This window comes from Piliocolobus tephrosceles, chromosome 9 (assembly GCF_002776525.5).
Source record: "Piliocolobus tephrosceles isolate RC106 chromosome 9, ASM277652v3, whole genome shotgun sequence".
Lineage (NCBI taxonomy): Eukaryota > Metazoa > Chordata > Mammalia > Primates > Cercopithecidae > Piliocolobus > Piliocolobus tephrosceles.
Window position 1 is genome coordinate 31,389,733 of NC_045442.1, and position 27,826 is coordinate 31,417,558.

General features: G+C 42.5%; 1 protein-coding gene across 4 annotated transcripts in view; it reads right to left on the reverse strand.

Moving 5' to 3' along the window:
- Positions 1-27,826, reverse strand: part of GBF1 (golgi brefeldin A resistant guanine nucleotide exchange factor 1) — a 141,878-nt gene that overhangs the window by 106,782 nt on the left and 7,270 nt on the right. For all 4 annotated transcript variants that reach the window (XM_023206492.2, XM_023206493.3, XM_023206495.3 and 1 more), the window contains exons 2-3: positions 19,905-20,010; positions 18,800-18,866 (exon numbers count right to left, since the gene is read on the reverse strand). In XM_023206492.2, the coding sequence (XP_023062260.2) occupies positions 18,800-18,866; positions 19,905-20,000 (163 nt within the window). In that variant the 5' untranslated portion in view covers positions 20,001-20,010. The remainder of the gene's footprint in view (positions 1-18,799; positions 18,867-19,904; positions 20,011-27,826) is intronic.

Consider the following 27,826-nt stretch of genomic DNA (forward strand, 5'->3'; position numbering starts at 1 on the left):
TCTCTCAAGTAGCTGGGACTACTGGTGTGTGCCACCATGTCTGGCTAATTAAAAAAAAAATATATATATATATATATATATTAATAGAGATGAGGTCTCACTAGTTTCTCAGGCTGGTTTCAAACTCCTCAGCTCAAGCAATCCTCTCGCCTCACCCTCCCAAAGTGCTGGTCATTACAGGCATAAGCCACTTTTTTTGAGGGCAAGGTTCCCTCAAAGAAACATAACTGATAGGTGATAAGGCATTCATTAGCAATGGTCATAATTATCATATCATTAGTCTATTCTCCGCAGTAATAACAGTAAAAATCCTGAGTCTCAAGACGCAATACTTCTTTTTCTCTCTGCTTTTGGAGGCTCAGTCATGCATCCTAATCATGCTTCAAAGGAATGAAAGGAAAGGCACAAGGAAAAACGCAGAAAAATAAGAGGGAAGGAAAGAAAACTATGATAGAAAAGGAGAATAGGAAAACGTTTCTCCTAACCTTTTCTCTCTTAAAGCTCCTGGACAATGGGCATTTCCAAACTTTATGGATTTTGTTAAAGCTTAAGTAGAAGTTCTTAATAAGGTGAATCACGCTATTAAAATAGATTTGAGAACAAAAGCTAAATATAATGATGAATTCATAGCAAATCCCACTTATTAAAAGAGGGAGTAAATTTAAAGAAAAAATCCACTTCACATGGCTGTTGTCAGTCCAGCTTAGAGAAAAAGCACTTATGCTGTTGGTTGAGTGGAGAACAAAATCCACTGGGTGATGTGGCCACATTCTAGGAAATTACCAAGCTCCAAGTCAAGCCTCGTTGAGCCAAAGCTTTTTCCAATTTTCAACTCTTTTTAATTATTAGATTTAGACATAAAAAATATAGATCTTTAGGGTATGCAATTGTGTTTCTTATAGGAAGAGAAACAAACAGAAGCAAGCTAGAAAGACAGTTTATGTCCACCTAAGAACAAGTATTTTAAGCAACCACTCAAATTTCACCATGAATTGGTTCAGGCAAGAATTATCAATGTATGTTAGGTATTAGGGGTAAAGTTTAAAGAGGAGTATGATCTTCAAGTGTTTCCCTACAGACTGCTTATTAGTTGCAAGGGGAAATAACATCTATATAGTAAATAAATCAGATTAACATCTGACCAAATGATCAAAATTAGTATCACCAATGAATAGCAACTGCAGTTGTCATACCCTGAGAAGGACACTGTATCAGTAGTGGTATGTATTACAGATTCACAATAGACACACACCACCTGAATCTAATCATGAGAAAACATCAGACAAACCCAAAATGAGAAATATTCTTGAAATAAATAAATAAATTAGGGTGATTTTAGTTAACAATAATTTGCTGTATATTTCCAAATAGCTATAAGAGAAGATGTGAAATGTTCCCAACACAAAGAAATGACAAATGTTTGAGGTGATGGATATCCTAAATACTTTGATGTGATCATTACACATTGTACGCATGTATCAAAATATCACATGTAACCAATAAATAAGTATAATTATTATGGATCAATTTTTTAAAAAGAAAGAACACAGACATGAACTGGTCTGTAGTTATAAAAAATGTCAATGTCAGCTGACTGTGGTGGCTCATGCCTGTAATTCCATCACTTTGGAAGACCAAGGCAGGAAGACCAGTTGAAGTAAGCTACGATCCCACCACCAGACTCTGTGAACAGTTATGGAGTTACAGGTAACTCCATAACTCTAAAAAAAAAAAATGTTTTTGTTTAATTTTTGTTTGTTTGTTTTCTTAATCACCCAGGCTGGAGTGCAATGGCATGATCATAGCTCACCGCAGCCTCGAACTCCTGGGCTCAAGCAATCCTCCCACCTCAGCCTCCTGACTACAGGCACACACCACCATACCCAGCTAGTTTTTTTTTATTTTTTGAAGCAATGAGTTCTCACTATGTTGCCAAAGCTGGTCTCAAACTCCTGGCCTCAAGCGACCCTTCTGCTTGGCCTCCCAAAGTGCTAGAATTACAGGCACAAACCACTGGCTGAAAAAATTTTAAAACATTTTTTTAATGCTAATGTCATGAAGCATAAAGAGAAGCTAAAGAACTGTCCCAGATTAAAGAAGACTAACGAAACGTGACAACTAAATGTAATTTTGTGATCCTTGGCTGAAGGGGAAAAAAAACAAACAATAAAAGTTTATTGACAAAATTGGAATATGAATAGTAAATTATTGTATTAATGTTAAATTTCTTGAATTTGATAACTGTACTTAAATTAGTAAGAGAATACCTTGTTCTTAGGAAATATGCACTGAAGTATTAAGAGATAAAAGATCATGATAGGCTGGACATGGTGGCTCATGCCTGTAATCCCAGCACTTTGGGAGGCCGAGGTGGGTGGATCACCTGCGGTCATGAGTTCGAGACCAGCCTGGCCATCATGGCGAAACCCTGTCTCTACTAAAAATACAAAAATTAGCCGGGTGTGGTGGCAGGTACCTGTAATCCCAGCTACTCAGGAGGCTGAGGCAGGGAGAATGGGTTGAACCCAGGAGGCGAGGTGAGCCAAGATCATGCCATTACACTCCAGCTTGGGTGACAGAGCGAGACTGTCTCAAAAAAAAAAAAAAAAAGTCACGATGTATACAACCTACTCTCAAATGATTTAGAAAAATTTATTTATTTATGTATTTTTCTTTTTTTGAGACAGGGTCTAACTGTGTCACCCACGGTGGAATGCAGTGGCATGATCACAGCTCACTGCAGCCTTGACCTCCCAGATTTAAGTGAACCTCTTACCTCAACCTCCCAAGTAGCTGGAACCACAGGCACACACCACTACACCTGTTTTTTTAAATTTTTTGTAGAGATGGAGTCTACCTATGGTTGCCCAGGCTAATCTCAAATTCCTGAGCTCAAGTGATCCTCTCATCCTGCCTTCCAAAGTGCTGGAATTATATATGTGAGTCACTGTGCCCAGTCAAAAAATAATTTTATGTCTATACTTACATATGTGTGTGTGTGTGTGTGTGTGTAAATAGCAAAAGGACATATGGGAGACCTCTGTATTATTCTTGCACCTTTTTTTAAGTTTGAAATTATTTCAAAATAAAAATTCAAGAAAATTCACCATCTGTTCATTTGATTAAATATCCTGACACCAATTAGGTAAAAGGGAAATGGGATGAACTCACATTCTAAATAGAAGTAAAACCTCTGGTAGCCAACTTTTTCCTTCCCTTTAGAGCTTTTGTTAGACTATTACCAACCCAAATATTTCCCATTCTCTACCTTCCTTTACTACATGCACACAACCCATTTTGTTGACTATTGAGCCTACGCCTACCCAGGATTACTTAGGACCCTGGCGCCATCTCCCATTCACTTAATAAAAAGCAGTTCTACTAAAGGCAAACACTGCTCATTTTCTTCCTCACAGAACCCTGGCAACAGAAACTTTTTTTTTTTTTTTTTTTTTTTGAGGTAGAGTCTCGCTCTGTCGCCCAGGCTGGAGTGTGGTGGTGCAATCTCAGCTCACTGCAACCTCCACCTCCCAGGTTCAAGCGATTCTTCTGCCTCAGCCTCCTGAGTAGCTGGGACTACAGGCGTGTGCCACCAAGCCCGGCTAATTTTTTGTATTTTTAGTAGAGATGGGGTTTCACCATGTTAGCCAGGATGGTCTCGATCTCCTGAAATCACGATCCGCCCACCTCGGCCTCCCAAAGTGCTGGGATTACAGGCATGAACCACCGTGCCTGGCCTTTTTTTGGAGACGGAGTCTCCCTCTGTTGCCCAGGCTGGAGTACAGTGGTGCGATCTCAGCTCACCGCAACCTCTGCCTCCTGGGTTCAAGCAATTCTCCTGCCTCAGCCTCCCCAGTAGCTGGGATTACAGGAGCTCGCACCCATGCCCAGCTAATTTTTGTATTTTTAGTAGAGACGAGGTTTCACCATGTTGGCCAGGCTGGTCTAGAACTCCTGACCTCAAGTGATCCACCTGCCTCGGCCTCCCAAAGTGCTGGGATTATAGGCGTGAGCCACCATGCCCAGCCCAGAAACATTCTTTAAAACCCCTGAAATGAAACTGATTAAGCTGTAGTCTTGGCTCACTTGGGAAGATTAATGAGACCTATTTGGATTCTGAGTACCAAAGTCCATTCTCCTTTGACTATTTTCCCTACAATGCTTCTGTCCAGGTGGGCTGAACCAAGAACTTCTTTTCCCAGGCCAGAGGGAACCAGCACCCTGTCAGAGTCAACAGATTCTGGTCACAAAAAGCATTTAGCTATAGTAGGTATTAAATAATGTAACTTGGATATAGATTCATCCCAGAAAAAAAGAGGCAAAGGAGAAAGAACTGCACTTTAAATTCAGAACACGATAAGCCATTCAAGCAAATGATAGGTCACAGGTCTTTTTGTGGACTACATTTGTACTCCAACATCCACTCCAACTTTCTCTTTTAGAAAGTTCTTAACCACTGTAACTGCTTCACTGCCTCACCACCTCTTTCTACCCTTGAAAATCCTAGGAATACTATTCCTAAACAAAGGGACAGTCTTTCTGAGGTCCCAATGCTCCCAAGGGCTACTTCCAGGTGCTTTCTCTGAGATTCAAAAAACAAATATATGATGAAATGTTCTATCAATTATGAAGCTAAATCCTGTCCAAAGTTACAAGGGTTTTGGTACTACTTTCCTCACGAGACCCTTGGGCTAAAGGTAGTAGGCTGCTACTAAAAAACACTTCTGTTATTTGTGAACTGGGACTATTAGACCCTGGCTGGAGAAAAGAGCTTTCCTCATTCTCTTAGCACCTTAAGGTAAACAGCTACTAAAATCTGTTTTTGGCTGGGTGCAGTGGCTCATGCCTGTAATCCCAGCACTTTGGAAGGCTGAGGCCAGTGGATCACTTGAGGCCAGGAGGTCTGATCACTTGAGGCCAGGAGGTCTCACCACTGCACTCCAGCCTGGGCAACAGAGCAAGATTCTGTCTCCAAAAAAAAAAAAGTTTCAGCACGGTGGATCATGCCTGTAATCCCAGCACTTTGGGAGGCCAAGGTGGGCAGATCACCTGAGGTCGGGAGTTCAAGACCAGCCTGGCCAACACGGTGAAACCCCGTCTCTACTAAAAATAAAAAAAATAGCTGGGCGTAGTGGTGGGCACCTATAATCCCAGCTACTTGGGAAGCTGAGGCAGGATAATTACTTGAGTCCAGGAGGCGGAGGTTGCAGTGAGCAAAGATTGTGCCACGACACTCCAGCCTAGGCGACAGAGTGAGATTCCCTATCAAAAAAAAAAAAAAAATTGTTTTGCACCTCTAGACTTCAATATCCTAAAAACTGTGTCAGAAGCCCAAGTCAAAGAGGACTAAAATGCAAAGCTGAATTTTATTAGAAAATACTATCAGCGGCCGGGCGTGGTGGCTCACGTCTGTAATCCCAGCACTTTGGGAGGACGAGGCGGGCGGATCACAAGGTCAGGAGATCAAGACCATCCTGGTTAACACGGTGAAACCCCGTCTCTCTACAAAAAATTAGCTGGGTGTGGCAGCATGCACCTGTAGTCCCAGTTACTTGGGAAGCTGAGGCAGGAGAATGGCATGAACCCGGGAGGTGGAGCTTGCAGTGAGCTGAGATTGCGCCACTGCACTCTAGCCTGGGCGAGAGAGCAAGACTCCGTCTCAAAAAAAAAAAAAGAAAAAACAATCAGTCATTGATAACGTATCCTATGGTACAACTGTGGTCAGTTCAGTTCTGTGTTGCACAGACTGATTAATCAAAGGCCAATATAAAGAGACTAATCATATCATAGAACACATTATAGGTGAAATAAATTTTTTTTAACAGACTAATCAACTATAAGACACTCAAGGCCCTAAAAGCAGCTAATGAAACTGTCATGCACAGAATTTCCAGGGTCACTGCCAGGCAGGCAGGGCTAGGGCAGAAGGTGGGGGTGGGACAGACAATATGGACAACACCAATGCTATTCTTTTGACCATCCTAGAACCTCTTTCAGCAAACCAAAGCACACAACAATTTCCTGAGGTCACATGTGGAAACTGGCAGACTTCAAACTAGTGCCCAGTTGTCTGCTCAAATTCCAGAGCTTCTCAAATCACCAGCCCACTAGACCATAAACTATGAAAACAGGAACTGTGTCAGTCTCCTTGAAAACTAGGTCCCTAGAACCTAGTTCCGTCTCTGGCATATAGTAAGTAATCAAGTAATATTTGTTGAACTTCCACTAACAGGAAAGTTTCCGGAGAAGATGCTCTTTTGGAGTCTTTCGAGGACAAATGAGTCCCTCAGCCCACCAAAATGATTCAAAAGGGTGGCCACGTCTAACATGATATGTCTAAACAATCTGTATAGCATCACATAAAAGGGATAAGGTGCAAAGTGACTCATCAGTCATAATTACTTTCACAATTCTTATTTCCTTGGGGGAAGAATACTTGCTCTAATATTTTCCAGGATTAAAACGACTCAAATAGGCTCAAATTAATCTCTGCCTAGCAAAAGCTGATTTATTCAGAAACAACCATCTAAATAGAACTGTCTTACTGAAATCAAAATTGATAGGGATGAAGAATCCACTCATTCCCAAAAGTCAAGGGGGCTAAGGTGCCTCACAGAGTCCTTCACAGAACGTCAAGAAAATGGTGAGAAGGGCACCCTGACTCAATACCCTCCTTGACTCCTTGCCCATGAAATAACATTGCAGACAGAAATTCAGACCAGTGCTAGAACAGGAGTAAATCACAAACTTTCTACCAGGGCTTTCAAACTTTTTTGACCATGATGGACAGAAAAAGATACAGCTTATGCTGCAACCCAGAAAATACAGGTTTCTAACTGAAACAAGTTGCAAAAAACAATATTTATCCTTCTTAAGTATGATACACTGATAATTTCTTTTTTTATTTTATTTATTTATTTATTGTTTAATTTTTTTTGAGGTGGAGTCTTGCTCTGTCGCCCAGGCGGCAGTGCTGTGGCACGACCTCAGCTCACTGCACTGCAACCTTTGCCTCCCAGGTTCAAGCAATTCTCCTGCCTCAGCCTCCTGAGTAGTTGATGCGTGCCACTATGCCTGGCTAAGTTTCATATTTTCAGTAGAGGCAGGGTTTCACCATGTTGGCCAGGCTGGTCTTAAACTCCTGACCTTGTGATCTGCTCACCTCAGACTCCCAAAGCGCTGGGATTACAGACGTGAGCCACCACGCCTGGCCAGATACACTGATAATTTCTATTCTATTCTGTTTTCCCCTTTAGTGCTGGTTAATTGTACCAGAAAGCAAAGAAGTGTTCAAAGATGTCATGTCAAAAGACAAAGGAACCAGTTTGAAGGGGACACTCACTGGCCAAACTTGAAACAATGTGAGCACCAAAAATAACAATGAGAAAAAAACATATTTGTAATTAATTATAAAACACTGAATAATACTCACAAGCCCCTAGGAGGAGGCAGACCCACATTTGCCACCACTAGTGATCATTATCAATAGTCACTTCTGAAACTGAAAACTGACAATTAAAGGGAATGAATTAAGCATTTACCCTGCCTTTTTAGAAGAAACTGGTTCATCCTCCAGTTGATGAGGGAAAGAAGCTCTTTACAGAGAATGCTAGCTAATAAATGTAGAAAAAAATGACAGAATTAGAAAAATCATTCTCTGACCAGTAAAATAAAAGATTCAGTCAAATAGTAATCAGTGGATGACCATTAAGTAAAAGAGTATTAGAGGACAGGATATTTACAAGGTGCGAAAATATTACTTCACAGATTACTTAAAAGTACAAAAAGAAAAATTAACATATTTCAAAATGAGAAGATATGGAAGTCACCATCAAAAGCGAGTAACAAAACTGTTAAAATCAACGATTGCAGCTGGGTGCAGTGGCTCATACCTGTAATCTCAGCACTTTGGAAGGCCAAGGCAGGTGGATCACCTGAGGTCAGGAGTTCAAAACCAGCCTGGCCAACATGGTGAAACTCCGTCTCTACTGAAAATACAAAAATTAGCCATGTGCAGTGGTGGGGGCCTGTAATCCAGCTACCGGGGAGGCTGAGGCAGGAGAATCACTTGACCCTGGGAGACGGAGGTTGCAGTGAGTGGAGATCACACCACTGCACTCCAGCTTGGGTGACAGAGCAAGACTCTGACTAAAAAAAAAAAGAAAAGAAAAAAAAAATCAATAATTGCAGGACAACCTGACAGGATGTGCTTCCTGTGGTGATATAATATGAAATAAGGCCGGGCGCAATGGCTCACACCTGTAATCCCTGTACTTTGGGAGGCTGAGGTAAGTGGATCACTTGAGCCCAGGAGTTCAAGACAGGCCTGGGCAACATTGCAAGACCCCATCTCTACAAAGAATACAAAAAATTGGCTGGGCACGATGGCATGCACCTTTAATCCCAGCTACTTGGGAGGCTGAGACAGGAGAATCGCTTAAACCCGGGAGGCGGAGGTTGCAGTGAGCCAAGATTGCGCCACTACACTCCAGCCTGGGTGACGGAGCTAGACTCTAGTTCAAAAAAAAAAAAAAAAAAAAAAGGCCAGGCGTCGTGGCTCACTCCTGTAATCCCAGCACTTTGGGAGGCCAAGTCGGGCGGATCATGAGGTCAGGAGATTGAGACTATCCTGGCTAACATGGTGAAACCCCATCTCTACTAAAAATACAAAAAATTAGCCAGGCGTGGTGGGCGCCTGTAGTCCCAGCTACTCGGGAGGCTGAGGCACGAGAATGGCATGAACCAAGAAGGGAGGCAGAGCTGGCAGTGAGTCGAGATCACGCCACTGCACTCCAGGCGGGGTGACAGAGTGAGGCTCCATCTCAAAAAAAAATGGAGAGAATGCCATGCAACCCATTACAGTGCTATAATTCACTAATGGAAAGCAACCTACAGTCTGAAAAACACCACTCTAGCCCAGGGCAGCTGTAATACCATATCGGCTCTCACTTCATTTAATCAATTTGGTACCAGTTTTTTTAAATGCAAAAACTCATTTGGAATGAGGCTTTCTCATTCTACATCCTCTTGTCAAGGGTCTCTCAAGTTTTAGATTTTTTTTCTTACAATAACTCACTTTACTTGAAAACAAAAAATAATCAGTGGAAAAGTCCCTGTCAGTGTCAGGGAAATTTCATTTGTCCCTCTACTTTTAGAGGATTTTTTTTCAATTCAGGGCCAATCCCAGATAAAACTGAAGTGCTTTTGATCCTTTTCTTCCCCAATGAATGTCCTCAACTACCCTTACCCTCTAGTTCCCAAGCTGCTTTCCAGGACACCTGGAAGCAAGCTGCATGGCTGAATGCAGAAAAACCTTAGCTCCCACACTACATCTGGCCCTGCCTTTCCACCAAATCATATGCCAATTTATTGCCCTCTGATGTACAGTCCATTAGGCCACTTCCTGGATGCCCCCACTTCACACTGGGCCAGAAATGCAAGACAATAATGTGAGCTCCACAAACGGGCAAGTAATTGCTCAATAAGCGTGGAACAAGGAAAGGTCAGTTGTGATCTGTGCACATGTGGCAGCTCTTCACAACTCAACCTACAGTAGTAACACTGCTAACAGAATGCTGATGTTACAGAAGAGACATGTCATGAGAACCCAGCCAACAGAGAGCCAGAAGTGCTTGTCCATCTAAGTTCTTTAGGATCTTCAAAGTATAAAGGAAAAGAATAAAGGCCCCTAAACTGGTGAGGTGCAAATTATCTCCTGGTTTCCTAGAGTAAAACTGAGAGCCTAAAGTAGTCATTGCTCTCCATCTATCACCCTTTCTTAATGAAGTGATCTGAGCTGAAATGTTCTTATCTCCATTTTGCTCTATAGCCAACTCTAACTGATGCCAGGAGAGAAAAGACAAGTGTACTCACCCTTTCCATAAACATATCTACTATCACTTCAGAAACTGGGGTATCAACTAAGTATCTATGAACATAGAGAGGAAGTCAGAGAGGGGCAAGGCTGAGACAAACTCTTCACTATCTCTCCTGATCAAAACAACACATTGAATTTCAAGCATTTGGCTTCTTCTGAAACCATTTTGGCACTTGTCCTAAGTTTGAATGGGTGGAAAAGCAGGAAGGGACTCTGCCTGCCTCCTTGTTAGAAAAAAAACAGCAGCTGGCTTTCTCTCTTTTTACTCATCTGACTGTTGCCATGGTAAGTTGGGTATATACTCAGAAGTTTCAGGCCTCAAGAGGTAGCTGTGCTAAAGAGGACAAAAGCAATACCACCACCAACTTTGATACCCACCACAAACCACACTGTTACACTGCCCCCTAACCTTTGCTACAAAGAAATTAGGTTTTTCTGTTTTTGAGAGCTAAACTATTAAGAGTGCTCTTTCCTCTTTTTTTCACAGCTCCTTTTCTGATACATGCAGTAGAAAATGTGCCCTCCCACCAGCCAGCAAACTACTTCCGATGGCTAAGTGTGCCTGGGTATGAGGAAGAGAAAAAGAGAGACCTGAACCCATGAGAAGCCAGACTATGCCGAGCTGTTTCTTCTCAAGAGTCTTCATTTTCTAACCTTGAGCACAAACAAATGTTTGGAAGAACTTCTTGGTTTAGAAGTGTCAAGTGAAGAGCATTCATAAATCATTTGGGGACAGCCTCAGTAAAAAGAAACGGCAAAGTCAAGTCATCAAAATATAGGCCTCTTGGAGTCACCCTATTAATATGAATAGTCCCTAGGGAAAAAAAGAATCACAGTACCTTTATTTACTCTAACTGTGCTGAAATGTCTACAAGCCTATGGCCACTCAAGTTACTGAGATTCTAAGATGCCAAAGTCAGTCTGACTCAAATTCAAGTTACATTCTAATGCATTACTCAATTACAGTTTTATATTTTATTATAAACCAAGAAAGTAAAACATGGCACAGGAAATGGATACTTTTAAGTGTGCCCATTGCCTTTCCTAACACTCAGTCCTTCACAAAATTTGTCTGCCAAATTTTATCACATTTGGTTCTTTTAGTTTCTACTTAGGCTTTGAACAATTTACAAGCTCAATTCCAAGTGGGACAAAAGCTAATGACTCATTCAACTTTCTTCTCATGCTGATTAATAATGATTTATTACTTACTCCCTAAACTATAGACCCTGTAGGAAAAAATAAAAGTACGCATTTAATCAATAGGACTCCAGCAAATTTTTTTCATATAATATACTCGCTTTTGTTGTTGTTGTTGTTGTTGTTGCTGAGATGGAGTCTTGATCTGCCACCCAGGCTGGAGTGCAATGGCATGATCTCAGCTCACGGCAATCTCCACCTCCTGGGTTCAAGCAATTCTCCTGCTTCAGCCTCCTGAGTAGCTGGGACTACTGGCGTGCACCACTGCACCTGGCTAATTTTTGTTATTTTTAGTAGAGACAGGGTTTCACCATGTTGGCCAGGCTCGTCTTGAACTCCTGACCTCAAGTCATCCACCTGCCTCAGCCTCCCAAAGTGCTGGGATTACAGGTGTGAGTCACCATGCCTGGCCCATATAATATACTCTTATTCAATCTTTTTCCTGACAATGACTGCTAAAATCTCTTTTCTCTACACCTCCCCATTTTCCAAATGAAACAGATTAAACTTGAGGTATCAGGCATTCTCAAACAGTTTCTTTTCTACCTAAGTGGCTACTGCTAAGAGGCCCAGGCCAGACAGGTGTTAAGTCATAATTCCTCCCAGGTTGGCTTCCAGACTCTGTTTAAATGTTCTCTGCAAACCTCTGGAGGTTAGATGGACTCAAACGTCCTAGCTCAGACTCTGAATTCACAAAGCTGGAGACAGACAGTACCCTACAGGTGTGTTTGTCCAGGATAAACTATATTTAAATAAACTCCTGACACATCCACTTTCTCCTGGCACCTGCTTCTCCCTCTTAAAACTCAAGCACACTGTAACTTGCTGTCCTAGTAAGCTCTGTAAAAAAATATCCTATCCCCCAGAATTATGCTATGCAACCCACCAATGTCTTTGAGAATAGCTAAACTCTGGCCATAACAGCTTTACATGTGAAAGCCAAACAAGCAAATAATAAGCTACAAGCTATTGTTATTGCTTATTTCTTTGGCTTGTTTCTTAAGGAAAGAGCAAGAATAAGAAAAGATGGCAGCAGACTGCTCTCACTCACGGTCATCCATTCCATGCCTGACAGGGACCATACAGCATAAAGTAGAGGCTACAAAACGTTAGCTTTGGAATGATCAGCTAGAGTCATTAATACTGTCAAACCAGTGGCTATGAGGGCAGGAAGTCTGACTGATTGTTTACCATTATAGACCCACTTCCTAAGTACCTAAGAAAAATGCCTGGCACACACCAGATAGTCAATAAATATCGGTTAGAAGCAACTCAATACGCTAGGCCCTGAAAGAATTCAAATCTTGGGGAATCCCCAAAAGAAAAGGTCTAAGAAACTAGAACAAAGTTACAGTTAATACAGGTACCTACACTAGGCCTCAAGACCACCTTAGTCTTACACTGAGAACCCCCAGTCCTGATAACCAAAACTGGACATTAGGTCCTCAGAGCTAAAAAGACCTGGGACTAAATCTCTAAAGGCAAACTCCTCACCACACACCCCCATATGCACATAGACACACACACACCCTAAGAAGTCCTCAAGCCCTGACCCTGAAGGCTTTAAAGTAAGTCATTAAAAGATGATCCCATAAGAGAAGATTTTGGTTGTAGCACTTTCATTCATTCATTCATTCATTCACTCACTGAAATAGGGTCTTACTCTGTCACTCAGACTGGAGTACAGTGGTGCAATCATGGCTCACCGTAACCTTGAACTCCTGGGCTCAAGTGATCCTCCCACTTCAGCCTAAGTAGCTGGAACTACAGTTGTGCGCCACCATGCCCAACTAATTTTTTTTTATTTTTATTTTTGTAGAGATGGGGGGAATCTTGGTATGTTGCCCAGGCTGGTCTTGAACTCCCAGCCTCAAGCAATCCTGCTGTCTTGGCCGCCCAAAGTGCTAGATTACAGATGTGGGTTACTGCACCTAGCCTGGTTGTGATACTTTTAGACTGTTCCTCTCCTGCTTTAAACCAAAAATCTCCTGGAAAAGAATCTCTTTGTAATGATCTAAGTTTAAAGACCAAGGACAAAGACGGACTATATCTGGAGGTAATGACCACAACCAAACACCACAATTCAAAACTGACTATAGCCCTTTCCATAAAGCTATACTGGATAGAGGGAACTAAGGCTTGCAAGGACTTATCTAGTCTGGGAACAAAGAGATCAAAGACCACAGACCATATGGGCTAGAAGCATTCCTATAAACTGTCTAATCTTGTCAGATCTAAAACCAAGAGCATTATCAAGTATCCTGATATGTCACTTTCCCTTCCATGCCCCATCCCATGCCACAGATCCTACCACAAGGTCTAGCTGCGAGACTGAGATAACTCCCACATGCAAGAGCCCGAAAAGATTCCTAGAAGGATAAAAGGAAATGTGTCTCTGGAATCTAAACCCATGGCAAGGCTTGGTCAGATGTAAGAGAGAGGCAGTGGCCCTTCTGCCCCTAAGGCCAGGACACCCCAGTCCTGCAGGCAGCACAGAGTTAACTACCCACCCGCTTTGAGAAGCACAAAGGTACATCACTGCAACATGCCTAACATTTACATTGCCTCTCTCTGCTCATTAAACAGGTTTTGGTTAAATAATGAACAAACTGTATTACAGACTCCGATGAGAATTCCAAAATTATAAATCAACTGGGAAAGCCCAAAGGGGCAGACAGACAGGGAGGGGGGAGAAGGATAATATTGACTAATATAAAGGGCGCAGCTTGACAGTGGATATTCCTGCCACACCTGATCAAACACACTCCGTGGGGGGAGGGGAAAGAGAGCAAGAGAGGGGAGATGGGACAAGACAGCCTGAAATTTGCATCCGGAAAAGATTAAAACGGATTCTTTGGGGATAGAGAAAATACATAATATATATTACTATAAATGCAAAACTGTACTAAAAGCTAACTCAAATGTCAAAGATTACAGTTTGAATAAATTTAAATATAAAAGCCATGTGCTTCCTTGAGTTAATGAGAGAGACATAAAAGGACAAACTAGGCCAGAAGCTGAACAGAGCCTTATGCTGCCTTTGCTGGGTAATGGGTCCAAAGCACAGCAGTGACTACAGAGACTTTCCTCCACAGCTCTGAGACCTGAGAAAAAAACTGGCAAATTCACAACTTCTGCAGCCTACCTTTGCTTCCTTTATAAACTGAGATATGATTCACATACTATAAAATTACCCTTTTCAAGTATACAACTCAGTGATTTCTTGTATATTCACAAAGTTGTGCAACCATCACTACTATCTAATTCTAGAACATTTTCATCACCCCAAAAAGAAACCCCGTAGCCATTAGCAGTCACTCTCCATACCCCTCCCAGCCCCTGGTAACCACACATCTGTTTTAACTCCTTCAGAATAATCTAAAAGGAGTCCTGAGAGGACTTCAAGACCAAATGAGGGCGAGCAGTCAAGTCTCTCTCACTGGTGGTAAGCTAAGGCTTATATCCAAAGTAACAGTATGCAAACTTTGCTCTTGGACACCCTTTTTCTTCCAAGAGCAATCCTCTTTTCAAATCTGGTATTATTAGAATATCTTGTTACTCTAAATGCTATAGACCTTGTAGTCATCATACAGTTTGGGCAACTACTGACTGTAAATGTGGTCCAACGACATACATCTGTGAGAATAACTAGTATGGACTTAGCCAACCTTACTGGAGAAAAGGACTTATTTCCTTCACAATAATCAGATGATATTCCTGGAAAAGTAGTGTAGGTAGCGCTTACACACTTTTTTTTTTTTTTGAGACGGAGTCTCGCTCTGTCGCCCAGGCTGGAGGGCAGTGGCCGGATCTCAGATCACTGCAAGCTCCACCTCCCAAGTTTACACCATTCTCCTGCCTCAGCCTCCCAAGTAGCTGGGACTACAGGCGCCCACCACCTCGCCCAGCTAGTTTTTTGTATTTTTTAGTACAGACGGGGTTTCACCGCGTTAGCCAGGATGGTCTCGATCTCCTGGCCTCGTGATCCACCCATCTCGGCCTCCCAAAGTGCTGGGATTACAGGCTTGAGCCACCGCGCCCGGCCTATACTTTAAAGATTCCTTCTACAAGAAAAGAAAAAAAATCATTTTGGTTTACTGACAACGTCCAGTGAACCACCCATTTCCAACAGTGATAGTCTTACCAATCAAGCCAGCAGAAAGCCTAGAAAAATGCAAACAGAAAGCCTTTGCAAAAAAGAATCACATCCAAGTCAGGTTCATGAGAAACTGGGTAGAAGTCCTAAAATTCCTGCCATCCCTCCTCCAATCTAAGTGGTACACCTTAATTGGTCATATAACACAAGCACATTTCCTTCAGTTTTCTCTCCAAGTTCAAAACCCTTTCCCAGCCTCCTACCATTAATAAGCTTCCAGGAAAGCAGTCCTCCTGACCCTGCCAATCAGAAAAATCTGTTTGTTTCCGTAAAAGAAACAAGAAATTAGTCATGGGTTGTAGAGTCCAGGACCACAGGGACAGCTGACCCATAAACCTGTTCCTGGGAGCCAGCACTGTGTGTGGGGTCAGAAGCAATATGAAGATCATGAAAATGCTCTATTTTAGGTCTACTCTGTAATTTTCTCAGGCAGGTAATATGCTAAAAACCAAGAACAATGTAGCAACTTTGGCAGGCATCATTTCAATATATGCCACAGCTGTGGGCCTTGGAAAACACTACTACCTTCCTTCTCACTCTAGGGGAAAGCTTAGCAACACCCAGAGATATTCCTGCTACCAATGAGAGAACTGGCTCTTGAACACACTCTGGTTTTACTAGTTCCAAGAGCAGATAATCTGGCTGGATTTCTAACCCAACGACATAAGAAAATCAGCGGCAGACTCAACTTCAATAGCTCTTAAATAGTCTATAATTCCTAGACTGCATCACTCACCACAGGTATGGTCTCTGAGGTAAAATCTTGGGACATGTTAGCATGAAGAAAATAAGCATGGGATCTGGATTTGATGGCAGGCAGGAAATGTGGCTCTGTCAGGATAGCAGCACCACCTCAGCTCCTCAAGGTCTGCAGAGTGCCCAAAAGGCCTACAAGGCTACTCCAGAGTGATCTCAGTCGTTTTAGGGTATTGCCAGCCACTTATAACAACAATCCTTCACTGTGTAGAAGATGTTTACCAAGTGTTTCCAATTACATTAACTTGTTTGATCCTCTTAATATCTCTTAAGAAGATAGTACTTTGAATTCAAAACCAAATAAAAAGAACTATAAATCTCCATTCATTATATTTCTTTCTAATTGGGATATGTAAGGTTTATCTGTAAAATTAAAAAAAAAAATCTGTGCAAGTAGCCAACATTCTAAAGCAGTCAAGTACCAGTCGGTACAGACCATAAAATAAGAACATGCCACCTAGTAGCAGCATTTGCCCTGCTAACTAGTTGATTGCCTCCTCTATACTTGATCCTTCTTGGCTAATATTTTCAAAGCTGTTTCAATTGAGTGAAATTTGCTCCTTTGAAGAAAATATGGTTGGGAGGCCAAGGTGGAAGGATCACTTGAGGTCAGAAGTTCGAGACCAGACTGGCCAACACAGTGAAACATGATCTCTACTAAAAATACAAAAATTAGCCAGGCATGGTGGCATATGCCTATAGTCCCAGTTAGGAGGCTGAGGCAGAAGACTTGCTTGAACCCAAAAGGCAGAAGTTGCAGTGAGCCGAGATGGCGCCACTGCACAAAAAGAAAATATGGGCTGGGCGCAGTGGCTCACATCTGTAATCCCAGCACTTTAGGACGCCAAGGCAAGTGGATCATCTGAGGTCAAGAGTCTGAGACCAGCCTGGCCAACATGGTGAAACTCCGTCTCTAGTAAAAACACAAAAATCAGCCAGGTGTGGTGGTGCCTGTCTGTAATCCCAGATACTTGGGAGGCTGCGGCATGAAAATCGCTTGAATCTAGGAGATGGAGGTTGCAGTGAGCCGAGATCACACCACTGCCCTCCAGCCTGGGCAACAGAGAGACACACTATTTCAAAAAAAAAAAAGGGCCAGGCACGGTGGCTCACACCTGTAATCCCAGCACTTTAGGAGGCTGAGGCGGGTGGATCACAAGGTCAGGAGATCGAGAAAATCCCGGCTAACATGGTGAAATACCGTCTCTACTAAAAATACATAAAATTAGCCAGGCGAGGTGGCGGGCACCTGTAGTCCCAGCTACTTGGGAGGCTGAGGCAGGAGAATGGTGTGAACCCAGGAGGCAGAGCTTGCAGTGAGCCAAGACTGTGCCACACTGCACACTCCAGCCTGGGTGACAGAGCGAGACTCCGTCTCAACTTTAGCCCATGTTTAGGAAAGTAAAAAAAAATTTTCTCCAGATATTCTCCCATATTTCTAATGAAAAGAAGAAATTTTCTTATTTATTGTTTGTTTAATTTGCAGAAGCCTAAACACTATCCAATTACAGTCTGACATATGTCACTAGCAAAAAGCACCCCAGGGTTATACACTGCAGGAGCCCTTTATGGTCAACAAAGGAACATAGCTCTGAAGCTTTCCCTTTCAGTCTGTATCTACATCCCCTTGGTTTTGACACTTTCCTCCTTCCCTGCCAGTGTGTGTATGTATATGTATATATGCAAAATAAACACACACACACAAATATAAGGCATTTAATGTGTATATTCTCCTCTAGTCACACGTACAGAAGCAATATAGAGCAAAGAGCTCTAAACCAGGCATCAGAGGCCTGATTTCTAGTTTTGACTCCACCTCCCAGGATTAGTGTGACCTCAGCTAAATCACTTTAAACCCCTCTGGGCTTCAACTTCTTTCACAAAAAGGGGACAATAGCTGCCATGCCTCCCTCATGGGGTTGTATACAAGCTCAATTAGGTAATAACTTTGAAAATGGCTTTGAAAAGTTTAAATATATGAATACATTATACAAGGTTATCATGCTTAGGAAAATAAGGGGCAAACAAAGGGACAAATGATTCTGGAACACATGAAGATTGAAAGATCATGAAGACTGAAACCAATGCAATAAACCAGGGATTGGAAAACTGCACCCATGGGCCAAATGTGGCTTGCAGATTCTTTTTTAAAAGAAAATATAGGCCAGGTGCAGTGGCTCACTCCTGTAATCCCAGCACTTTGAGAGGCCGAGGTGGTGGATCACCTGAGGCCAGGAGTTTGAGACCAGCCTGGCCAACATGGTGAAACCCCGTCTCTACTAAAAATACAAAAATTAGGTGGGTGTGGTGGCATGCACCTATAATCCCAGCTACTTAGGAGGCTGAGACAGGAGACTCGCTTAAACCCAGGAGGCAGAGGTTGCAGTGAGCTGAGTCAACGACACTGCACTCCAGCCTGGGCAACAGAGTGAGGCTCTTCCTCAGAAAAAACAAAGAAAATATAGGCCAGGCACAGTGGCTTAAGCCTGGAATCCCAACACTTTGAGAGGCCAAGACAGGAGGATTGCTTGAGCTCAGGCATTTGAAACCAGCCTGGGCAACATAGCAAGACCCTGTCTCTGTAAAATAAACAAAAAGGAAAAAATATATTGCTCATTCATTTATGTATTATCTACAGCTGCTTTTGAGCTACAAAGGCAGAATTAAGTAGTTGTGCAGTTGTGCATGGCCCACAAAGCCTATATTATTTACTATAAAGTCCTTTATAGAAAAAGTTTGTCCATCCTTTCAATAAATCAAACACATATTTTTTACCAAAATTAGTAATTCACATACACATGAAGACTTACCTGTTATATTGTTTAAAACCTCCTTTAGATGACCGAAACTATGCAGCAGAGGATCCCGTTCTTCATCCTGTAGGACACATAGATTAAAAGTAAGTCATTATTGGGCCAAAAGAGGAAAAGGAAAATAAAGGACAGATCAAGGGCTCTTTCTCTGAATCCAATCAGAAAATCCTGTAAGTTTTCCTTCTGAGGAAAAGAAAATTAGCCATAGTTCATATTTTTCTGTTCCCTAATTTCTTACTTCATAGAGATACTCTGGGCTTATCCAAAATAGCGAATCCTTAAGTGCTAATCTATATCATCACCATAGCACTCAAGCTACTACAGATTGCCAGGTCCTTTCTATGTGTATTATTCTGTTTTCTCTCCTTTTTCATACCCATTATGTCATCATACATATTCATTTCATTATGTCATCAGACATATTCATTTCAAAGATACTCCTGATGCCATTCTCACCTCTAAATCAATATATTTTTATGAAAGAACCTGAGAAATTTCCAAATGCACTTACCAGTTATGTTCATATAAACTCCCAAGATGGCAATTTCTAAACTTGTTTCTACAACTGTGCCAAAAATTGTTTTACACAATTCTACAAAAAAAATCCTCAAACACATATAACAAAGAAAGCCAACTGTATAACAGGTAAGTTTCTTACTCATCTGATTGGTAAGACATGGCCTACTCTATACATGGAAGTTTGCTGAACCCCCAAGAAGGAGTACCATCACTAAGTCATGTTCTATGTATCAGTAACTACCCTGATTTAAATAAATTTGATAGCTAATTATAGTCCTAAAGAATTAGAAAATAAGGAATCTTTCCGACACTTTTAGGCATACTAAAGAGGTCCCAAGCACAGGACTAGCTTAAGCTGTTTACAAAAATATTTAGAAGAAGAATGGTGTCATCTTTTGTGTCCCAGATAAAAAAAAAGACAGCCTATATATCTGATGCTAGTTGGGATACAAAAAACAAGCTATCAAGAACAACTCTGAATTCCTACTATTCTCATTACTAGGAATTTGATTACTCTTTTAACCACGCCAACAGATCCCCTACAAAAACTTGGTGACAGGCTATTTATCCATTTCCTACTTACCAGTGGTGTATGGGTGCTCCATCGGGCATTTCGTTTGATGGCCCCAACCACAATGTTAATCTCCCCTTGAATGATATAAATATTCTTATCCACCATCTTGGCAAACCTACCAAAACAGTTAAGATAATAGTCTGGTTAATATTTGGTTACCCAAAGCATACCGAAGCTTAAAAATCAGTACCTGATAAGGTTAGAATTGTGACTTAACTTTTCAGTACTAAGATTTTCTTTCTTTTTTTTTTTTGAGATGGAGTCTCGCTTTGTTGCCCAGGCTGGAGTGCAGTGGCTGAATCTCAGCACACTGCAAGCTCCGCCTCCTGGGTTTACGCCATTCTCCTGCCTCAGCCTCCCGAGTAGCTGGGATTACAGGTGCCCGCCACCTCTCCCGGCTAGTTTTTTGTATTTTTTTTTTAGTAGAGACGGGGTTTCACCGTGTTAGCCAGAATGGTCTCGATCTCCAGACCTCGTGATCCGCCAGTCTCGGCCTCCCAAAGTGCTGGGATTACAGGCTTGAGCCACCGCGCCGGCCCATGTTTTTGGTTTTTTTTGAGGCGGAGTTTCACTCTTGTTGCCCAGGCTGGAGTGCAATGGCACGATCTCAGCTTACCACAACTTCTGCCTCCCAGGTTCAAGCAATTCTCCCGCCTCAGCCTCCCGAGTAGCTGGGATTACAGGCATGCGCCACCATATCCAGCTAATTTTGTAGTTTTTTTAGTAAAGACAGGGTTTCTCCGTGTTGGTCAGGCTGGTCTCGAACTCCAGACCTCAGGTAATCTGCCCGGCTGGGCCTCCCAAAGTGCTTGGATTACAGGCATAGGCCAGCACAGGCGCCTAGCCAGTACCAAGATTGTCTATACTCATAAAATCTGTTAGCCAGGTGCGGTGGCTCAGGTCTGTAATCCCAGCACTTTGGGAGGCCGAGACAGGTGGATCACCTGAGGTCGGGAGTTCAAGGTCAGCCTGACCAACATGGAGAAACCCCCTATCCACTAAAAACACAAAAAATTAGCCAGGCAAGGTGACGCATGCCTGTAATCTCAGCTACTCGGGAGGCTGAGGTAGGAGAATTGCTTGAACCTGGGAGACAGAGGTTGTGGTGAGCCAAGATCACACCATTGCACTCCAGCCTGGGCAACAAGAGTGAAACTCCATTTCCAAAAAAAAAAAAAAAAATCTGTAATACTAAAATGAGATGAAGTCCATCTTATGTTATGAATCCAACTATCTGGCTCTCCTAGGGGGTCTTTAGAAGTTCAAGGCAGTTCAAGATACAACTCAAAGCAAATCAATCCAGAAAACTTTTCAAAGGCACCTCAACAATCCTCAGGAAGCATGTCAAATTCTTCAAAGTCAATTGTTCCCAAAGTCCTATGATGCCTTTAAGTACACAGATACAACCATAATGTCAGCCTGTTAAAAACAGTATTTCTGGCCAAACGTGGTAGCCCATGCCTATAATCCTAGCACTTCGGGAGGACAAGGCAGGAGGATTGCTTGAGTACAGGAATTTGAGACCAGCCTGGGCAACATAACAAGATACTCTCTCTCGCTCTCCCCTAAATACATAGCCTTCCCTTTGTTCTTTTTTATCTACTCAATAAAGTAACAGTGAAGATTCAAGTTAAAGAAGAGAATAAAGGTTGTTGGAAGCATAGCGTTGGTTTAGAACCACAATTGCAATGTCAGCCTACAGGCTGCATCCAGGCCAGGTGAAGTGGCTCACACATGCAATCTCAGCACTTCGGGAATCCAAGGCAGGAGAATCAGTTGAGCCCAAGAGTTGAGACCAGCCTGGGCAAACAGTGAGACCCAGTCTCTACCAAAAAAACAAAACTAAAAAATTAGCTAGGCATAGTGGCATACACCTGTAGTCCTAGTTACTGGGGAGGCTGAATGGGGAGGATCACTTGAACTCAGGAGTTCGAGGCTGCAGAGAGCTATGATCCTGCAACTGCACTCCAGCCTGGGTCACAGAGCAAGACACTATCTCTAAAAATATATAAATATAAATATAAACATAAAATATAAATAAGTGACTGCATCCAACTGGCCCAGTCAGTTCCAGAAAACTGGACAGTGACAGTCACAAGACCTTTGAAAAGTTCTGAAAACTCATATTAACTTACAGCAAGAAAGCATTAATATGATATGTAAATATAAAATAAAATGTCTGTGCTAATATACCCGAACTTATAACCATAATTATCCCTAAAGAAGGTGCTATGAAATCAGGATGCAATCAGAGGATACTTGAGCCCTATCTGTAATGTTTTTGTCTTTTGGGGTTTTTTTGAGACAGGGCCTCACTCTGTCACCCAGGTTGGAGTCCTGTGGCACTGTCATGCCTCACTGCAGACCTGAACTCTTGGGTTCAAGCAATCCTCCTGCCTTAGCCTCCTGAGTAGCAGGGACTTAGGTGCACACCACCACACCCAACTAATTTTTGTATTTTTTGTAGAGATGGGGTCTCATTTTGTTGCCCAGGATGGATCTGTAATGTTTCAATTTTTTACAAAAAGGTCAGGCACTGTGGCTCACACCTGTAATCCCAGCACTTCAGGAGTGCCAAGGCAGGTAGATCATCTGAGCTCCAGACCAGCATGGTCAACATAGTGAAACCTATCTCCACTCAAAATACAAAAACTGGCCAGGCGTGGTGGAGAGCGCCTGTAATCCCAGTTTACTCGGGTGGCTGAGGCAGAAGAATTGCTTGAACCTGGGAGGCAGAGGTTAAAGTGAGCCGAGATTACACCACTGTACTCCAGCCTGGGCAACGGAGCCAGACTCCATCTCAAAAAGAGAAAAAAAAAACTTTCTCTTTTTTCACAAAGAGAAAGTATTACCGTACTATCAATATAATTAAACATTAACAATGATAAGAGGTATACAATTTCTGCCCTTGAGGCATTTATACAGTTTAGTGGAATAGATATGAAAACTGAGACACAGCCAGAGATATAGGAAAGAAATGTACCCAGCAAGTAGCTCGATCTGCATATTTTGCATAACATGAGGCCCCCCAGAAAGTGAAAAGCATGAAAACCACCATGATAAAGAAAAAAGAAACTGGTACAAATTTTGTCCAGGGGTCAGGCGCAGTAGCTCACACTTTTAAACCCCAACACTTTGGAAGGCTGAGGTGGGTAGATTGTTTGAGTCCAGGAGTTTGAGACCAGCCTTGGCAACATGGTGAACCCTGTCTCTACAAAAAATACAAAAATTAGCCAGGTGTGGTGGTACACACCAGTAGTCCCAGCTGGTAGGGAGGCTGAGGTGGGAGGATTGCTTGAGGCCAGTAGGTCGAGGCTGCAGTGAGCTGCGTTTGTGCCATTGCACACCAGCCTGGGCAACAGAGCGAGACTCTGTCTTAAAAAAATAATAATAGGCTGGACGCGGTGGCTCACGCCTGTAATCCCAGCACTTTGTGAGGCTGAGGTGGGCGGATCATGAGGTCAGAAGATCGAGACCATCCTGACTAACACAGTGAAACCCCATCTCTACTAAAAATACAAAAAAATTAACCGGGCATGGTGGCGGGCGCCTGTAGTTCCAGCTACTCGGGAGGCTGAGGCAGGAGAATGGCGTGAACCCGGGAGGCAGAGTTTGCGGTGAGCCGAGATTGTGCCACTGCACTCCAGCCGGGGCAACAGAGTGAGACTCCGTCTCAAAAAAATAATAAAATAATATAATAAGAATAATAATGTGTCCATGCCCACAACACGTCCCCAGTCCACAAGGGAATCCAACACAAGATTTATATTAATGACAATTTAAGAACTAGGTTAGTCTCAGAAGACTATCTGCTTTCCACATGCTCTAGGAATACAACAATGTTCTCTTCTGAGAAGGCTCAATGATATGAATGTACAACCATCCTCTCTTATGAGGAGGAGGAGGAGGAGGAGGAGGAGAACTTAGAAATAAAGGAAAGACAAATTCAAAAATGATTTAAAGAATCAGAAGAGAAAATATTAAAACCTCTCCTGGTATTTTCCCTTCCTTAAATTATGTAGGCAAGATGAATATGCTCTAGGTCTCTGGAAGGACTTGTAGGAAACTGCTAAGAGGTTGCTGCCTCCAGGGAACAAACCAGATGACTAGGGAACTGAGTGGTGGAGGAGTGAAAGGAAGACTAACTTTTCTCTGTATATTCTTTTTTACCTTTTGAATTTTGTGTCACAAACATATATTACCTATTAACTACTTTTAAATTTTAATCAACGGATTTACTAAAAATGAATAAGCTCTTTAGGAAAGAACTAACCACTTTCTAAGATAGCAAAGGTCTAAGCAAAAAATCATTGTAAAAAAGAAACATCCAGGGCTGGGCGCAGTGGCTCACGCCTATAATCCCAGCACTTTGGAAGGCTGAGGTGGGCAGATCACCTGAGGTTGGGAGTTCAAGACCAGCCTGGCCAACATGGTGAAACCCTGCCTCAACTAAAAATACAAAAATTAGCCAGGTGTGGTGACACGCACCTGTAATCCCAGCTGCTTGGGAGGCTGAGGCAGGAGAATCACTTGAACCCAGGAGGCAGAGGTTGTAGTGAGCCAAGATCACACCACTGCATTCCAGCCTGGGCAACAGAGTGAGACTCTTGTCTCGTAAAAAAAAGAAACATCTAGGGAATGAAGAGGAATTATTTTCAAGTATTATGCTGAGCTGCCTAATCTCCTTCTAGGTCTCTGAGTGTACGTCTCCTCACTCAGGGAATCTCCAAACAGTTGTGCCCTTCAGCTTCAGATGGGAAACTGATGAACCACTTGCTGTCTGGTAGCCAATGGCCGAGAAATCTCTTGTCACAAGGTCATAAAGGCCTGCAGAAACCTCATAAAAGTATAGTAGAAACAAACTTAAGATTTATCTTGTGTCAGAGATAACAAGAGAAATACATCCATTACGTACTCACACAAATGAAAAATTAATAGAAAAAAATAAATAGCCGGGCGCGGTGGCTCAAGCCTGTAATCCCAGCACTTTGGGAGGCCGAGACGGGCAGATCACGAGGTCAGGAGATCGAGACCATCCTGGCTAACACGGTGAAACCCCGTCTCTACTAAAAATACAAAAAAAAAACTAGCCGGGCGAGGTGGCGGGCGCCTGTAGTCCCAGCTACTCCGGAGGCTGAGGCAGGAGAATGGCATAAACCCGGGAGGCAGAGCTTGCAGTGAGCTGAGATCCGGCCACTGCACTCCAGTCCGGGCGACAGAGCGAGACTCCGCCTCAAAAAAAAAATAAAAATAAAAAAGAAAAAAATAAATAAGAGCAGGAACAACTAAATAAATACCAACTAATACCCTTAGCCAGATAAGCCACTGGTCCAGAGACTCTGAGTAACATGTACCCTTGAAAGCACTGTCCATTTAAAGCTGGGTCTAGAACATTCCCCTAGTGCTCTGTGGCATCCCAGTTACCTCAACAGGATCCAAAGAGGAGTCACTGTATCACTTGGCAACTCTGTCTATATCCAAACAAAAGCAGGAGAAACAGAAACAATAAGTTGGATTCTTATTTAAGGGGATACCAAAAATATATCTCAGGTTATTTAAATACGAAAAGCAAAACTTGAAATCTCTTAGAAGCTAATATATGAGAATATTTTCTTTTCGATTTTTTTTTTAGAGATAGGGTCTTGCTATGTTGCCGAACCCGGACTCAAACTCCTAGGCTCAAGCAATCCTTCCACGTCAGCCTCCTGGATAGCTGAGACAACAGGTGTGTGCCACAGCACCTGGCTACAGGACAGTATTTTAATAAACTCAGCATAAGGGAGAAGTACCTAAACAGGAAACAAAAAGTAAAACCTCTTTAAAAAATCGGTGAATTCAACCATGTTAAAATTAAAAATGTCTGTTCAAAAGATACCATAAAAAAGAGGGAAAAGATAAGGCACAAACTGGAAGAAAATATTTGTAGCACATATAACTAATAAAGGAATAATAAACAGAGCACACAATAACTGCTGCAAAACTATAAGAACGAGACATATAACCCCTCCCCAAAATTGGTAAGAGACATGCATAGGCATTTCATAGAATAGGAAACATAAATAGCAAATAAATACATGAAAAGATTATTAGCTTCATTAATAATCAGGAAAATTACAAAATAAGATTATAATGGTATACCACTTTATATTCCTGAAATAGCAAAACACTTTATATCTGATAATACTTAAAAGGCCAGGTGCTCACGCCTGTAATCCAGCATTTCAGGAGGCCGATGCAGGAGAATCACTTGAGCCCAGAGTTTGAGAACAGCCTGGGCAACATGGCAAAACTCCATCTCTACAAAAAATTTAAAAATTAGTAGGGCATGGTGGCACATGCCTGCAGTCCCAAGCTACTTGCCAGGCTGAAGTGGGAGGATCAAGGCTGCGGAGCAAGGCTGCGGTGAGCCATGATCACACCGCTGTACTCCAGCCTGGGCAACAGAGTAAGACCCTGTCTCAAAAAAAAAAAAAAAAATTATTTTTAAGTTGGTAAAAAAAATGCAGACCAAATGGCTGTTATGTATCTAAATTAATATGAATTTGCATAACAATTTGGCATTATCTTACAAAGCTAAAGCACTTCATACCCCGTATTTCAGCAATTCCGCTTCTAGGACTATACCGCAGAGAAGCTCACAAAAAAAACTGAGAATAGTGGCAAGGGGCAGGGAGTGTCGGGGAACTAACAGGGAAGGGCATACATGCAGCCTCAGTTTTGGTAATGTTGTTTTTCAAGCTGGGTGGCAGCCATTGGTGCCCCATATATGCTACACATATTCTTTGTATAAAATAGACCCTCGGCTGGGGGCAGTGGCTCATGCCTGTAATCCCAGCACTTTGGGAGGCTAAGGCGGGCAGATCAACTGAGGTCAGGAGTTTGAGACCAGCCTGGACAGCATGGTGAAATCCCTACTCTACTAAAAATACAAAAATTAGCTGGGCATGATGGCAGGGGCCTGTAATCCCAGCTATTCAGGAGGATGAGGCAGGAGGATTGCTTGAATCCAGGAAGTGGAGGTTGCAGTAAGCCAAGATTGCACCACTACAGCCTGGGCAGCAGAGCAAGACACTGGCTCAAAAAATAATAAAATAAAATAAAAGACCCTAAAAAGTTTTTTCGGTTTTTTATTTTTTTATTTTTTTTTTTGAGACAGGGTCTCATTCTGTCGCCCAGGCTGGAGTGCAGTGGTACAATTTTGGCTCACTGCAACATCTGCTTCCCAGGCTCAAGCGATCCTCCCACCTCAGCCTCCCAAGTAGCTAGAAATACAGGCACAAGCTACCAAGCCTGGCTAATTTTTTTGTATTTTTTGTAGAGACAACATTTTGCCATGTTGCCCAGGCTGGTCTCAAACTCCAGAGCTCAAAGCAATCTGCCTGCCTCAGACTCCCAAAATGCTGGGATTATAGGTGTGAGCCACCGTGCCCCGTCATTCCTACTTTTTAAAGTCATGGTCTTTGCTGCCTCTTTGCCTTTGCTTCAATATGAAGTTCCCTTTCTATTCTGAATGTTTTTTCTCACTCTTGTCCACCTGATAAACCCTTACTCATTCCATCCAAAAGTCAACAAGGGAGTCAGAATATCACAGTGGTTCTAAGAACAAGCTTATAACCACTTATTTATTTATTTATTTTCCACCTTTTTTTTTTTTTTTTTTTTGAGACAGCGTTTCCCCCTTGTTGCCCAGGCTGGAGTCCAATGGCACAGTCTCAGCTCACTGTAACCTCTGCCTTCCAGGTTCAAGCGATTCTCCTACCTCAATGTCCTGAGTAGCTGGGATTACATTCATGCACCACCATGCCCGGCCGACTTTGTATTTTTAGTAGAGACGAGGTTTCTCCATGTTAGTCAGGCTGGTCTCAAACTCCCAGCCTCAGGTGATCTGCCTGCCTCGGCCTCCCAAAGTGCTGGGATTACAGGCGTGAGCC